Genomic DNA, 14,403 nt, shown 5'->3' on the forward strand with positions numbered 1-14,403 from the left:
CACTGACATTGTGGGAACTAATGATGTAACTTACAGAAACTACCATAAATCCATGCAAACCACTGTTGTGAAGTACCTTCTTAAACTATCTTTGTCCTCTTTCCTAAATACACAACAAATGATAAAATCTCCAAGTCCACATAAACTGCAGAATAATTTATCAAACTAAAAGGAAAGCTTGCAAAACAATTATCACAAAAAAGATAATTGAAAACTGCAATTCTACTTTCAAATATGTTAGTTCACTACTGCCTATAAACATCTTCAACAAATAAACCTACATCTATAAAGAAATCTCATTTCTACCTAACAGATCTTAATACAATATACCCACATATATGATATTTTACCCACGTATGATATTTTGCCCAATTTTCTCAGTGTACTTTCTTCCTTTACAAGCCACTACTAGTTAGGAGATTACTACTAGAGACTCTTGAAAGTCTATTACAAGTGTTTTAATTCACATCTTTAGCTTTAATCTTCCAGGCTTTCCCCAGACTTAATAATAAGCCAAAACATACATGCTACACACACACACAAAAAAAAAAATCTGAAAGACTTTTTTTTTTTGCTGTCTGTCTACTTGTAAGGAGATTTTAATAAAAATTCTTCTTCAAAGACAAAAGGTAAGAAATTGTAAGATAAACAATACTTCAAATTTCCATGTTGATTTTATTGGTTTATCATCTTTTTCTTCTTCCTCTTTTGCTTCACTGCTGGATGAAATACACAAATAGGTAAAAGCACACTGTATCAGATGAAAGAATGAAAGCAACTCTACAGCAAATGCTGTCACCGACAAAGAAAGTTGTTAGTTTTCTTTCATTTACAAAATCTACTTTCGAGTAATGGCATACGAAGTTTAAATTAAATTGGTCTTATATTCACTTACAGCAGCCCCTATTAAAAAAATTCATGTATTTTACTGTATTTAAATTTTCACTTTACAGGTAAAGTAAAAATTGTTATCTGCTCAAATTCTTCTTGAGAATATCCATAGAATAATGAAGCATTGTCTAGAAAGATATCAAACTGACTCATTTTGCAACATGAAGTATAAATTTACAAAAGAATTCAGCACAATTTTTTCCACACTTAAAGGTTTCAAAGGCATTGAAGTAAAACAAAAGAACTCCTCTCCTACAATTTTAACGATGAAATACTGACCTCAAAAGAACATGTCTAAAATGGACAGGATTTAATAACTGAACTGCATAAACTGAGGTAACAGGCACAAGTCTAAGGAAGTAACTATATGAAAATCATGCATTTAAAACAAGACTCAAGGAAGAAAAAAAAAAAAAAAAAAAGAAAAAGAAATGCTTTACTTCAAAAAAATGGCCTGTATTTTTGAAGATCGAAATACTAAGAGATGGTGAGTTTGCCAACATTTAAATACCTCAGGCATACCAGACAAGCTGAAGGAATAGTAGTCACAGGAATAGTTTCTAATACAGAAAATGTAATAGTACTGTTTGCATCTTCTCTTTAAGAAATGTTTGCAAATTAATCTTCCATAGGGCATTCTGTCAAGCAGTTTATTTTTAATATCTCTCATTTCAAATTGTAGTGAAGATTAAAAAAAATCATTCATATTGGGGAAATAAAGGTTACTGTTTTCAAAGCAAATGCACTCTATACTATCTACATTTAAAAGACAATGCTCTAATAACAGGCATAGAAAGGGCTGCAAATGGTATTCAAAAAAATGGGATGGGGCTGAAGACTTAAAGATGCTGGCATGTCTTTATACACAATTATATATGGGTTTAATGAAAGCTGAGAGTTAATCTAAACAAGATACTACATGGTTCAGACGTTTCTTCAAAGGCACACTAAATGGAATTTTACAGCTTCTTCACCAGCCCAATTATGTCATCACGTACATGTTTCATTTGCAATTTTTTCCTACTTTTTCCCCGGCCAAGTTTAGAACCACTTCAGATATAATCAATATCTATTTTGAACAAAAGGTTTATATATATTTCACCCTCATTTTACTTGTATGCATATTTACAGTATATCTGCTCTTTAAATGTTTAGATACTTATATAATACATTACCCTCTATCTCCTGCAGGAGAGAGAATAACCAAACTGCCAAAAACTCTCAAGAGAACTCTGACCAGAGACATTCAAAGACCTGAAGTAACAGAATAACAGCGTATCTTGCACTACTTTTACTAAATGACAAGATTCAAGGTCCAGGCCAAAAGTAATTCCAGAGCCAAGAGGACAATGCATACAACATCTTGACATGAGACTCCCTGGAAGTAGAAATGGCAATCATTTTATTTTTTCCCCCCTCATTTATTCATTTAAATTTTACAGGGAGGTACATAGAAAGAAGGTGCCTCTGTAAATTATCTCTCACTATACACAGAAGAGAACTCATCACAACTGCAATGCCAAAGGAAGAAAAAAAAATTGGTCTCCATTTAACAGTAGAGTTATATCCTGCTTTATGTAGAGTATCTAAATGATTTTCCAACTGTAGCTAAACAAAAGTATAGTCTACCTGGAGATGACATATAGCACAAAGTCACAACGTGCATGGGAGAAGAAAGGATGTGATCTTTGGCCAGCCGAACAGCAGAGGAAGAAGGCGTTTCTGGCTATTGTTACCCTCAGAGATTTAAACATTCTAGGAAAGACTAGCATTCACAACAGACAGTTAACACGTGCTCTTGAAATCTGGGTACAGTAACATGCTAGATGTGATTTCTCAAAACAATTTCAATACCACCAAGCTTATGATTCTCTTACTCAACCAGCACCCCTTGGAAGCTTTATATATGTTTATAAAAAGCCCCAAGGAAAAGAAAGATCAGTGTTCCAATTTAGAAAGATAGAAGGAAAGAAAAGCAAATAAAACAAACTTCCAAGAAAACTGACTATTAGTAGCGTTATGGTGACATTGTGGGCTTTAACACCTCAATCTGTCTTCTACCACCTTCACATACTTATTGACTAAAAACATAGTCAAAATGGAACAGTGTTGGAACTTGTCTTCTAGCACTCCTGAAAGACAAGCTGCTACTCATTATAGCTCTCTGGCATCTTAGAAAGAAGTGATGAAAGCCACTAAGACAGTCAACACCTCATGATCAGCATAATCAAAGACTGCTGATAGAGTTAACATTTTCAATATTAAGAATTCAACCTCTCCCATGAATTTTTTTCTTTTACATTTTAAGTTTGCCCGCTGATTTTTTCTTTCCTTTAAGTTAGGGCACCAAGAAGATAAATTTAAGTACCTCACCTCCCCTTGCTACAATATTCTTTCCCACCTTGAAAGAGAATTCAGTGTTTCATTTTGTTTCTTTCCCTGAATCTAAGTTTTTCTTTTAGTTTTCTTTTCTATCCTCCCCTCACTTTCAAGGCAAATTGCCTTAAAGTATCTACTTCTCCTATTAACATAGTTTCTTTTTAGACAGTAAGTTATTTGGGAGAAGAACCACCATCTTCCTATTCATTTGTCATATCACAACAGGTCCTCAATAGAATAAGGAATTTATAGACATAATTAAATAATTGCACTTTAAAAATCATTGTTTATCCCGCACATGCAGGAGCCTTTGGCAACTGACAGAGCTTCTCTGCACACATTGTCAGAGAAACCAGAACATTCAAATGCAGGTGCACACACCATTAAGACCAACCAGTTCTCATTTATTTGAAAATGTGAAGGTGGGAGAACATGTACTGTTCGTTACTCCAACTGCACAGAATAGGCACATCAGATACAAAGGCTCACCGCCCCTCCACAGGCCTGAACTGCTCTCACAATGGATTAATATTTTGAAGCAAAATCACCAACACCAAAAAATGCCCCAAATTCAATTTAAAGAGCCACAACAGCATTGCTGAACCTCCCTTTTCCCACCATACTCATTTGCCTAAAGTATCTCTTGGCTGTCAAAGAGAAGGCTTTTCTATACACCACAGGCTTGCAATTGGTTCAACTTGAGTAAGGTCAATACTTGAAAAGAGAAGCTGAGGCAGGATGAAGCCTAGGCCTGTATATACAAAAAAAAAAACCTACCTAAGAACAGATATAAATTATTTCAGTATAATAAATAAGCTAACCTACAGGCACCACTAGCATACCCACATTCCACAGTATTCTTTTGTCTTCCTCTGTACAATGGTAATATACACGTTGTCACAGACTGTTAAACACAATTTACCCACGCAGCAGTTCCAGAGGATAATCAATACAGCCCACCCTCTTAAGAAAGAAACAAGCATCTTAACATACCTACATACACAGGGGCCTGAGAAACAATATTTCTGATTAGAGAAAAATATCACAGCATTTCATCTCACAGTATGGCTGTAGTAGGAGCTGCAAGGTAGTGCATCTCATGTGCATCATACGGTTTATCTTTCAATAAAGTTACAGGCAATCTTACCTCTCATCCTCACCATCAACAAGATGTGTTGTCAATGGCAGTACCTTCAGTGGAAATAGGGAAGCAGAGGATGGTATGTTGCTACCACTGCCATCTGAAACAGCTGATGCTCCAACAGTGCTGTCACCACCAGCAGCTTGAGGTAAACCAACTAAGGAAGGTTCTGTAGGACGTCTGCCATCTTCAATTTGGCTTACAATTGACTGGGCTACTGATTGTGCAGGGAACTGGGTAGAGCTTAGTGGTATCTGCTGTGGCATACTCTGGGCTGCTGGCATACCTATGCTAGTTGATATCAATGGAGGCTGACTAACACTTTGAGCCAGATTCCCATTCTGTACAGCTGAAGCTTGCGCTAGGTTCTGTGGCTGTCCCAAACCTATAGAAGCAGAAGGTATGCCAGGAGGTACAGCTGAACTAGCTTGACTTGGTGCAGGAACAGTACTGGCAGAAGGTATAGGGCTAACAGCAGGCAGCTGCTGACTGGTCATTCCTTGGACTACAGACTCCACTGCTTGGGCCTGCGGTTGTACAGGTAACAAAGTATTTTGTTGAGCAATGACCATTTGCTGAGGAAGGCCTGAAGCACTTGCCTGTAATCCCTGTTGCATTATTCCTGTCTGCACAGGCTGCACTACTTGTGAAGATGGAGGAGCAGCTGCTGACGGCATAACTGGGGGTGGAATTTGGTTTGCAGCAGAAGGTGGTTGCACCACAGTGGCTACACTTCCTTGCTGCCCAACACTGAGCATTTGACCACTGGTACCTACACCAGGTATCGATGCCGGAGCATGTGCAACAGGCTGAGTAGGGGCAGCAGCAGGATGTGCTTGTACTGAAGGCTGCATGCTCGGTGCCTGAGCAATGGGAACCGGTGTGCCTGCTCCCACTCCTGCAGAACCAGGCTGCATGGCAGGTGGCGGAGTCTGAAGGATCTGCTGATGTTGAATGTAGTCTGGCATTGCCCCTGTAATAGAGTTTTGGTTCACCGGTTTCACATGACCTGCAGCCATCTGCGTAGGAACCGTTTGCTGCTGCTGCTGTTGTCCATACTGCAACTGCTGCTGTTGTACAACTGGCAAAGTTTGCACAGGCTGGGCTGGCTGAGAATACGGGAGCTGCTGTTGAGCCATGCTTTGAATAGCAGGTTGTTGGTGGCCCAGAGATGGGGATACACCTAGTATATTAACTGGAGCTGGCTGAACCCCAGTAACAGTGGTTAGACTGGCCTGAGCAGGAGGTTGGACCCCTTGCTTCTGCTGTGGATAGCTGACTTCTTGAGAATGCAGCTGTACTTGTGCAAGCTGTGATTGAGAAACACTCTGTGGTATACTAGATGCTGGAATTGCCGGAGGAGCAGCACTGCTAAAATCCATCTGCTGTGGACCCACACCTTGAAATGCTTGCTGCTGTACCACAGTAGGTGCTCCCATTTCTCCGCTTCCCACACTTTCTGTATAGTGACTCAGTGTGCTTACATTGCTGCTAACAGAACTCCCACTGGTGCTCTCCCTTTCAGAAGTCACTTCAAGCGGGTTTTGTTTTATCGTCTCTACTGCTTTGTTTACTGCTACTCCTTCTGTAACTGCAACAGTGTTGTCTTTATCATAGAATTCAGTGCATGTCCATCTACCTTTTTTGAAAGGTTCAGAACTAGAATCTAATTTTACAACTCTAAACCTTGATGTGCCAGCTGCAGGCTGCTGCTGGCTTGATCCCACCGCCATTCCTGCGGTTGGATTAGTAACATTGTTAATGACACTAGAGGAAGCACTCGTACCATTGCCAACACCACTCAAGATATTCACATTTACATTGCTGCTAGTTCCAGACAACACATTTACATTACCAGTACTTGGGATGTTACTTAAATTTATAGTACTAAGCATGCTGCTTGGCACACTAGAACTACCACCACCCATATTACTTAAGGTACTAGTTCCGGTAGCAGGACTTACACCTAAACTGCCAGGAGTACTTGTAGTGCGGATATTAGACATGACAGATGCAGGGGAACCAGTGGATGATGCAGCAGAAACTGGTGCAGTTGATATAACACTGTCAGCGCTTCCAGTTGTTGAGAGTTTTCTAAATGATGGACTGGGTGGTGGTCCTCCAGAAATTGGTGTACTGCCAACCCCAGGATGCGATGGATGATGGTGTCCATGATGGTGGTGGTGAAGATGGTGGTGATGGTGAATGTGATGGGGGTGAACATTTCCATTGATCACAACACTCTGCTGTGGGTGATGTGGCAGAGGAGGGTGCTGCTGAGGAAGATGAGGCTGGTTTGGAGAAACAGCCCCAGGAGTCTCTGCCTCTTGGAAGTTATTTAAAGTCTCTTCAGAGGAGCTCCGCTCAGGTTCTCCCAAATCAGTGGCCCTGGATAAAGAAACATCCAGGATCTCTGAAGAAGACAGGTCTTCAGTGTGGGACTCATCCAGGTCATCGTAGCTTTCTGTATCCTCAGCTATGCTGTTATTAGAGCTCATACTGGCTGATATTTGAGCAGGGGTCACACTGGTAATCTGGAAGCCACTTTTCTTTTTCATTTGAGCTCCAGTCTGTGCCAGAGGCTGTGGCTGGAGCTGAGACTGCGAGAGGAGGTTCAGGCTTTGTGGAGGAGGGGGTGTTGGCTGTGGACCCGCCGATGAAGATGCTGCAGAAGACGGAGGCAGCGGCTGGACCAGCAGAGGCGGCTGATAATCCTCGGCGGCGAGGGCAGCACTCCCAACACCGGTACCTGGCGCACTGGGAGCAGTAACGCAGCTGCTGCCACTGCTGCTGCTGCTGCCCCTTCTAGGAAACATTGCCGGGTGCGCCATCTTCCTAGCACTAATGTCTGCGGCTGAGTCAGGCTGGTGCATTGTATCGGGTGTATTTAAAGAGTGTAATCCCCCGGTATGGAGAGAGACAGACAGACACACACACACACGCACAGTTAGCTTGGCGTTCACGGCAGGGCAGCGAGACACCACACGCAGCTTCCCCCCCCCCCCCCCCCCGGGCACACGCAGAGCACGGGCTGAGGCGGCTCGGCACCGCCGCGAACCACCCCCCTCGCCGCCGCCGCCTCCCCGCCGAGGCAGGGAGGGGGCGAGCACCGGCCCTCCGCCGCCTCTCTGAACGCGGCACTTCCAGCCCCTCGCCATTCGCTGTCTGCCCCTACCCCCACCGCCCTTCTCGCCCCCCCCCCCCCTCGCCGGCGCCTGCCCCCGGCCCCGCTCCTCCTCGGCCTCCCCGCGCACCCCGCGGCCGAGCCCCCCCCCCTCCGCCCCCCGCCCCGGCGGGCGCCGCCGCCGGGCCGCGGGCGGCCCCCGTCACCCCCGCGGCAGCGAGGCGGGCGCAGATACGTACAGGACCGGCACACGGCAGGGCGGCAGCAGCAGGCTGAGCCGGGCAGGGACATCCCCGTCAGTGGCAGCCATGGAGCTGAATCATTTTGGGGACTCGCGAGACGGAATGAGGAGGGAAGAAAAGCGGCGGCAGCCCAACGAGAGAGTCCATGAAAGGGAAGGAGGGAGGGCAGGAGGGAGGGGGGGCCGCCAGGCAGGCAGGCAGCCGCGCTCTCCTCCCTCTGTGTCTGGCTGTCTCTAGAGGAGGCTCCGCTCCACACGCTCTTCCTTCCCCCCACCGCTGCCTCCTCCCCCTTTATAACAGGCGGCACCGGCTCTTCCTCCGCAGCCCCGCGCCGGGGATTAGCTCTCCGCCCGCATGTGTGTCTGCCCCTTTCTTTCTTCCCTCCGGGTCGCTCCCCGGCTTCCCCGCCACAGCCGGTCTCTCCCCCGCCCGCCCAGCCCCGTCTCCTCACACGGCGCGGGAGGAGGGCGCAGCGCGCGGCCGCGGGGGGGAGGGGAGAGCTCGCCAAAGGGGAGGGCAGGCGGCAGACAACGTAAGATGGCGGCGGCGGCCGCGCATGCGCGCCCCGCTGGCCGACATAAAGCCCGTCTGGCCCCGGCCGACGGAAGCGGGTTCGGCTCGCGCGGCGGAAATCGCCGAGCGCCGCCGAGCGCCGCGGCGAGGGGGCGGCGGCGGCGGCGGCGACGACGACGACGACGACGACGACGACGACAGCAGCAGCAGCAGCAGCAGCAGCAGCAGCAGCCGCCTCCTCCTCCTCCTCCTCCTCCTCCTCCTCCTTCTTCCGCTGCTGCTGCTGCTTCCCCCGCTGCTTCCCCCCACTCCCCCCCCACACACACACTCACACGCGGCGCGGGCGCCCCCGGCCGCCTCCCTCAGCGGGGCCGCAGCATGACTGTGCCTCACATGACCGGCCGCCGCCTCCTCCCTTCCCCCTCTCCTCAGCTCTGCTGCGGATTTATTCAAGTTATCCATCACCTCCTCCCTCCTCCTCCTCCCTCGGTCCAGAATATTCCCGCCCCCCCCCTCCTCCTCTTTTCCTCCTTCCCCGTGGAGGGGGAAGCCCGAGGCGGCCGCCTGGGGGCCGCGCTTCCCTTTGTGGCGCCGCACACCCCGAAATGGCCGCTCGCCCCCCCCCCCGGCCCGGCTGCTCCGTGGGCCAGCGCGACCCCCACGTGTGGCAGCGCGGGCGCTGAGGGGTCTCGAGGCGCGCTGGAGCGAACGCGCGCCAAAGCACCATCCCCCAAAAAACACTGCCGTTAAAAGCCGTTCCTCAATTACTAAGTGGGATGAGGTGAGATCCACCGGTCTTCCCTCGCTGCTCCCACCCCAGCCATGTCGTGAGGGAGGAGAGGCCTCGTGCGTGGTCCTCCTCGGGGGCGAAGCTCTGTGCGCCCCGGGCCACCTCCCCGCCGCGGTGGTGCATACCTGCTGCTGCAGCTCTTCCTTGTCCGAAATCTAGCTTCTCCTAATCCCTCCTTGACTACCATCTTACCTCTGAGGACACTAGGTGTTTCCATGTTTGCCAGGAGATTTTCCTAAGCGTCGGGGGCAGGTTTAGCTCAGTTGGTTAGAGCGTGGTGCTACTAACGTCAAGGTTGCGGGCTCAGTCCCATATGGGCTACGCTGGGGGTTGGACTAGATGATCTCCCAAGGTCCCTTCCAACCTTACCATTCTATGATTATTTCTACGTGTCTGTTATTTAGCTTCCACAGAGATACCCAAGGCTGGTGAGTGCTGAGCAGTTAGCCGTCCCAGCTGAAGTTCATGCTGTCTGCATTGCTTCACCTCTCTTGCCTGCAGGACCCCATCTGGGAGCATTTTCAGAGCTCACTAAATGGTGCATTCTGCTCTCCTGCAAAGAGGGAAAAAGGTTCACACATTCCTCCCCCATTTTCTCAATAATCTGGTGGGTGGGATTTTCACCCATTTGTGGAGGACAGAAGTTTGCATTTCCCATCTTCAAGCAGCACATCCTAATCTCCAGCTATAGATTTTCATGAGCTGGTAGAGGTATCTCAATCACTCTTTTGAAATTGTTCCACTTTGCATTGAATAGTTAAATGTTCGCAGGACCTGAGAGATGCTGGCTCAGACTAATTCCATAACCTGCTTATGAAAGCTGTTGGTTAGGGCAGTCAACAGGATAAGGGGGGAAGGACCTGAGTTTGGTGTTTACTGCAGTGAATATTTAAGTATGTTATAAGGAGTGGTAGAGCTCCAAGGGGAGACGTTGTGAGACTCCAACCTATTATATCATATAGCTGAGTCATTAGAGAGTTCTTATGGGAGATGTAAATTCTAGTTCCTCCAGGCAGAAAGGAAATTTGAGGCTCCCATATTCGGTGTGTGGAGTTTAATTATTGAGATTCTGGAAAAGCTGTTTTACTAACTCCATTTTGTGAAAACAAGATTCAAGGTCGTGTGGAGCTGGGGGTTTTGCTGTCTGATCCTGAAACAGAAGATCTAAATTTCACCTCTTCGTCTTGCCTTTTCCTGTTAACTAGCTCACCTAGCTCTCCCTTTAGTGTGAGGCCAGGGATGGCTTTGAGAACCCTACCTTTTGCAGCCTAATTCCTTTTATATCTGGAATGCAGACATTCAGCTTGAGTCTCTAGGTATATGCAACCCTTGGTCCTTTCTCGACTCTAGCCCACTGTCTGTATGCAGGCAGTGCATAACACCAGGAAACAATTAACACTTAGTAGTCAACATTCTGCCTTTTATGAGAACACTTTTTTTTTTCTTTTTTATTAATTGATAATCGATCAGATCTTCTAACATAAATAACTTCCCGATATGCTTAGGCCAGTGCAAGACAAAACAGCTTGAGTACCCTACTAGCTGAACCTGTCAGGAGCTCCCTACAGGAGAGTGTTTTCATGTAACCTCCACAGATTTCAGCAAAGCATCACATCGTGTTCTGTCTACATGAAGTGTGTTGCAACACTGAGGACTGATATGTGCGTTTAATGAGATACTCATATACTGAAAGTTAAATGTGTGTAAACATTTTTGGGATGAGAGCCCGAGTTTGTAAGCCAGCTTCCATTATAAATTCCTATCCTGACTGCTTATAACTTTCCCAGAGCTGTTTCCTTGAGGAATTAAGTCTTCTATGATTAGTCCCAGCTCAGAGATGATTTTTCTGAATACTTGAACAAAGTCCAACTACTTTTAAAACATGCTGTCTATGAATATGAGTAAATCTTTTAACCTTAAAAATCCATGCTTAGGTGTCTCAAACACGATTGAACTGTAAAGTTTGTATGCAACTATCTTCCAAAGAGCAATAGACATCAATAAGCTTGAAAAAGAATTAAAACAGTAGTATTATAACTGGTTAAACATTTACTTTCGCACATACTCACTGAATAACTTCTATTCATTTTTAAATGTGGGTAGTTACCTGTTATTCTGTTGGACTAATAAACTTATTAGAACAACATGTGAAGCAGATTTTTAAATTGGCTCCATGTAGTTCTGTTCTTACGTAAAAGAAACTGCAGTTAACAATCCAAATGACAGTCTGGCCTAGACAAAACACATCTGAAGTAGCCCGATTGAAATATTTTAATGTGTTTCTTATAAATATTAATGTGATGTTACACATTGCTTTTCTTCGCTTAACTGTTTCCATCAAATACATGCTAACACTTTTTTTTATATATGCTGTAATCTAAGAATGAAAGTGGGATTTCTCAAATTTAAGATTTTTATTCCTTTTCATATCCATCAAGCTTTATAAAATTAAACATTTGGTCAAACAGTTGAAATTGACAGCTTACTGCTATAAATTGTGTTACTTAGTTGTTCAAAGTGGGAAGAGGGATTTTGTTAAATAATTCCTTTAAAAATACCAAATATTTCAAAATTCAGTAGCAACAAAATTGACCACGCTCAACTATGGGTTGCTGAATGGTAAGTGAAATTACTCCATAGTTATTTCAAACAAATCCGTCTGCTGTTTTTTAATAAACTATATCAATGAAATGGCTGGAACCAGAGGTGCCTCTGTCATCGCTTTCTGGATCCAGCACCTTGTTCACTGTGGTCACTGCTCATGAGTACAGGGCAGACTACTGCAATGCCTTCATTACCTCAGCTGGAGACTGAAGACTGCTGGAGGGCTGCCAATATAGAGGAATCCCCTTGGACTGCATCTCCTATATGCATGCTTCCCCAAATGAACAAGCACAGATGGGCTTGACAGAGCCCTTGCTGCGAGGCAGGGAGAGTGAGTGTCTGGAAGAACTCTTCCTGTTTTAACCTTACAATCTCACGATTTAGCTTAGTGCAAGAGAACATGACACAGTCTACATATTTAGAGATCTGTCTCCCATATATGTAATATTTCTTCAGACAGGAAACAACATGTTTGTTGACACCACAGATTCTCCAAGGATACTAGAAAAAGCAGGATTCTAATCTTCTATTTCTAAGCTGCCTTTGCTGTGGGACACAGCTGTATGCACTCATCCTAGTTTATGCGATATTTCATGTTTGTACAGAGTAATTATAAAACCAACAGGAATACTATGGGTTTTTTTACTCAAGACAAACTCATAATCTTGGCAAATCAATCTGAAGTGTGTTTTAAACCCTATGTGGGGTTATGAAGCAGTTGCTTCATAAATAATTTTTTAAACTAATGAGAAGTGGCATTTTTATGTTATGAAGCTGCCATTGTTACTTCAGACAGAAGATTTTTCTGTATTCATTAATATTGCTGACTGTAGTTTGTAAGTTGATTAGCAAAGGTGTGTGCAATTATTTTTCTTCCTCCTTAGAGAAGTACTCATAAGAAATTTCTCATCTTTCAGCTCTGAAAAAGTTATAATTCTGCATTTTCCTAGAAAGTTCAAGTCAAGTCTTGATCTTCCTTTCTTGTTTTGTTTTTACTTGGCTGGTTAGTTAGTTGATTGGGTTTACTGACTGATTCCAAAACGCCTACTGAGATATTTTTCAATCCTTATTTTAATGCTTATGAAATGATGTTGAATCTTTTGTAGAGGGAAATTTTCTTACAAGCTTCTATTAAATAAATTCTCCTAGAAATTGACAGTCCTAGCAATCTTTTCCTTTTTTTTTTCCTTTTTTAAACTTATTTAATTAATTTTATACTTATTAATATACTTTAATATACTTTTAATTTTATACTTATTTAATTATTCAGGTTTCCAGTGCCACTGTTCTCAAAAGTTCTATCTTTGTAGGTCGTCTGGAGAAGTCACCTTAAAATATTCTTTATTTCTCTATCCCTGCACTTGGAAAATGTGGCCAAAGTAGATAGTTCTTTTCATGAAGACTGTATTCAAGTACAGATTTTATGAAAGACTTCTAGAAGCTTTGTTTTATCATCAGTTTAGTCTGCACAGACTATAAGCATATAGACTGCGTGCACAGCAATCTACCGCAGAAGCAAGTTAAAAGTAAATCCTCTTCCACTCCATGACTAATGTATTATCAATCAAGCCAACACCATAATTTTGTCACTGTTATCATCTTCCTTTTCTTTACTTCTCTATTTTCACTTGCATTTGTAGTCAGATGATGAAATTGCATCTTATACAAGAGTCAGGTTCTGCAGTCTTTCTCAGATACCTCAACCTACAACTGTAATGGATGTACTTCTATTGTAGCCTGAGATCATTTTGTTAATTAGATGTTTGTAGAATACAAGTCTTAGATTGTTAACTGTTTGATCTTTTATTAGTTAGCCAAGTGGTATATATAATTAAGCTGAAGATCAAATAAAATAAATGATCAAATCATTGAAAAATGGTCTGACTGTTAATAGACTCTCCCTTTTTTTACCTCTGGAAAACCTATGACCACATTGTGAAGTCAACCAGTTTTTTACATTAGTCTTAGTTTTTATGAATTAGTCATATACATTTGCACAGGAGTATTTAATAGTGTTGCAAATTTAAGCTCTTTTAGTTTGTAGTTCTCAGTCACAAAGGTTGTGTGGTATTGTTTTCTTTTCACTGATCTTAACCGTGATAGAGGAAAGCACTTAGGAAAATGCTACATTTAAGAACGCGCTTTGCTACGATAGATGAGTGGTAATTTTGTGTTGTCTAAAAGTTCTGTAACTTATGTGTGATTTTTTGTGAATGGTCATGGGTGAATGTGTCTTTTGTAGTGAGGAAGAAATCTTATAATCTCAGGTTAGGAATAAATAAAGGGATTTTTTGAAATTTTCCCTGAACCACCAGGCTTGTCTAATGTAAAATTCTTCAGGAAAGCACAATGTGTAACTACCTGGTATTGAGCACAGCCACATATGTTTTGTCATTATATTATCATGCAGTAACAGGGGGGAGGTAGGCTGTCCTAGCTGCGAAGGGTACAGAGAAGTCCTTGAACTCATTAACTGTCTGAATCTTAGGTATCTTCTTTTCATCTCCTCTTCTACCGTGTTAACAGTATTTCTTCAGACTTAAAACATATTCTTTAGAAGCAAATGTTTGTGCAAATCTAAAAAATTCTATTGGACAGTACTTGAGCAAACTTAAACTTTGCTTTGTATATACATTAGCTGTTATACAGCTGAACTGGTTACTGAAAGCAAGCACAGACTGGTGAGGAATACATCAGAAGCAAACACATTTTACGAGTA

General features: G+C 43.6%; 1 protein-coding gene across 2 annotated transcripts in view; it reads right to left on the bottom strand.

The window, feature by feature from the left end:
• Positions 1–8,136, bottom strand: part of TSC22D1 (TSC22 domain family member 1) — a 97,190-nt gene extending 89,054 nt beyond the window's left edge. The window contains exons 1-2 of one of the 2 annotated variants that reach the window (XM_062566989.1): positions 7,775–8,136; positions 4,418–7,275 (exon numbers count right to left, since the gene is read on the bottom strand). In XM_062566989.1, the coding sequence (XP_062422973.1) occupies positions 4,418–7,242 (2,825 nt within the window). In that variant the 5' untranslated portion in view covers positions 7,243–7,275; positions 7,775–8,136. Of the gene's footprint in view, positions 1–4,417; positions 7,285–7,774 lie in introns of those variants that run through there. The other variant, XM_062566987.1, reaches the window with a different exon arrangement.
• Between the last annotated feature and the right edge of the window lie 6,267 nt (positions 8,137–14,403).

This window comes from Rhea pennata, chromosome 1, assembly GCF_028389875.1.
Source record: "Rhea pennata isolate bPtePen1 chromosome 1, bPtePen1.pri, whole genome shotgun sequence".
In the NCBI taxonomy this organism is placed as follows: domain Eukaryota; kingdom Metazoa; phylum Chordata; class Aves; order Rheiformes; family Rheidae; genus Rhea; species Rhea pennata.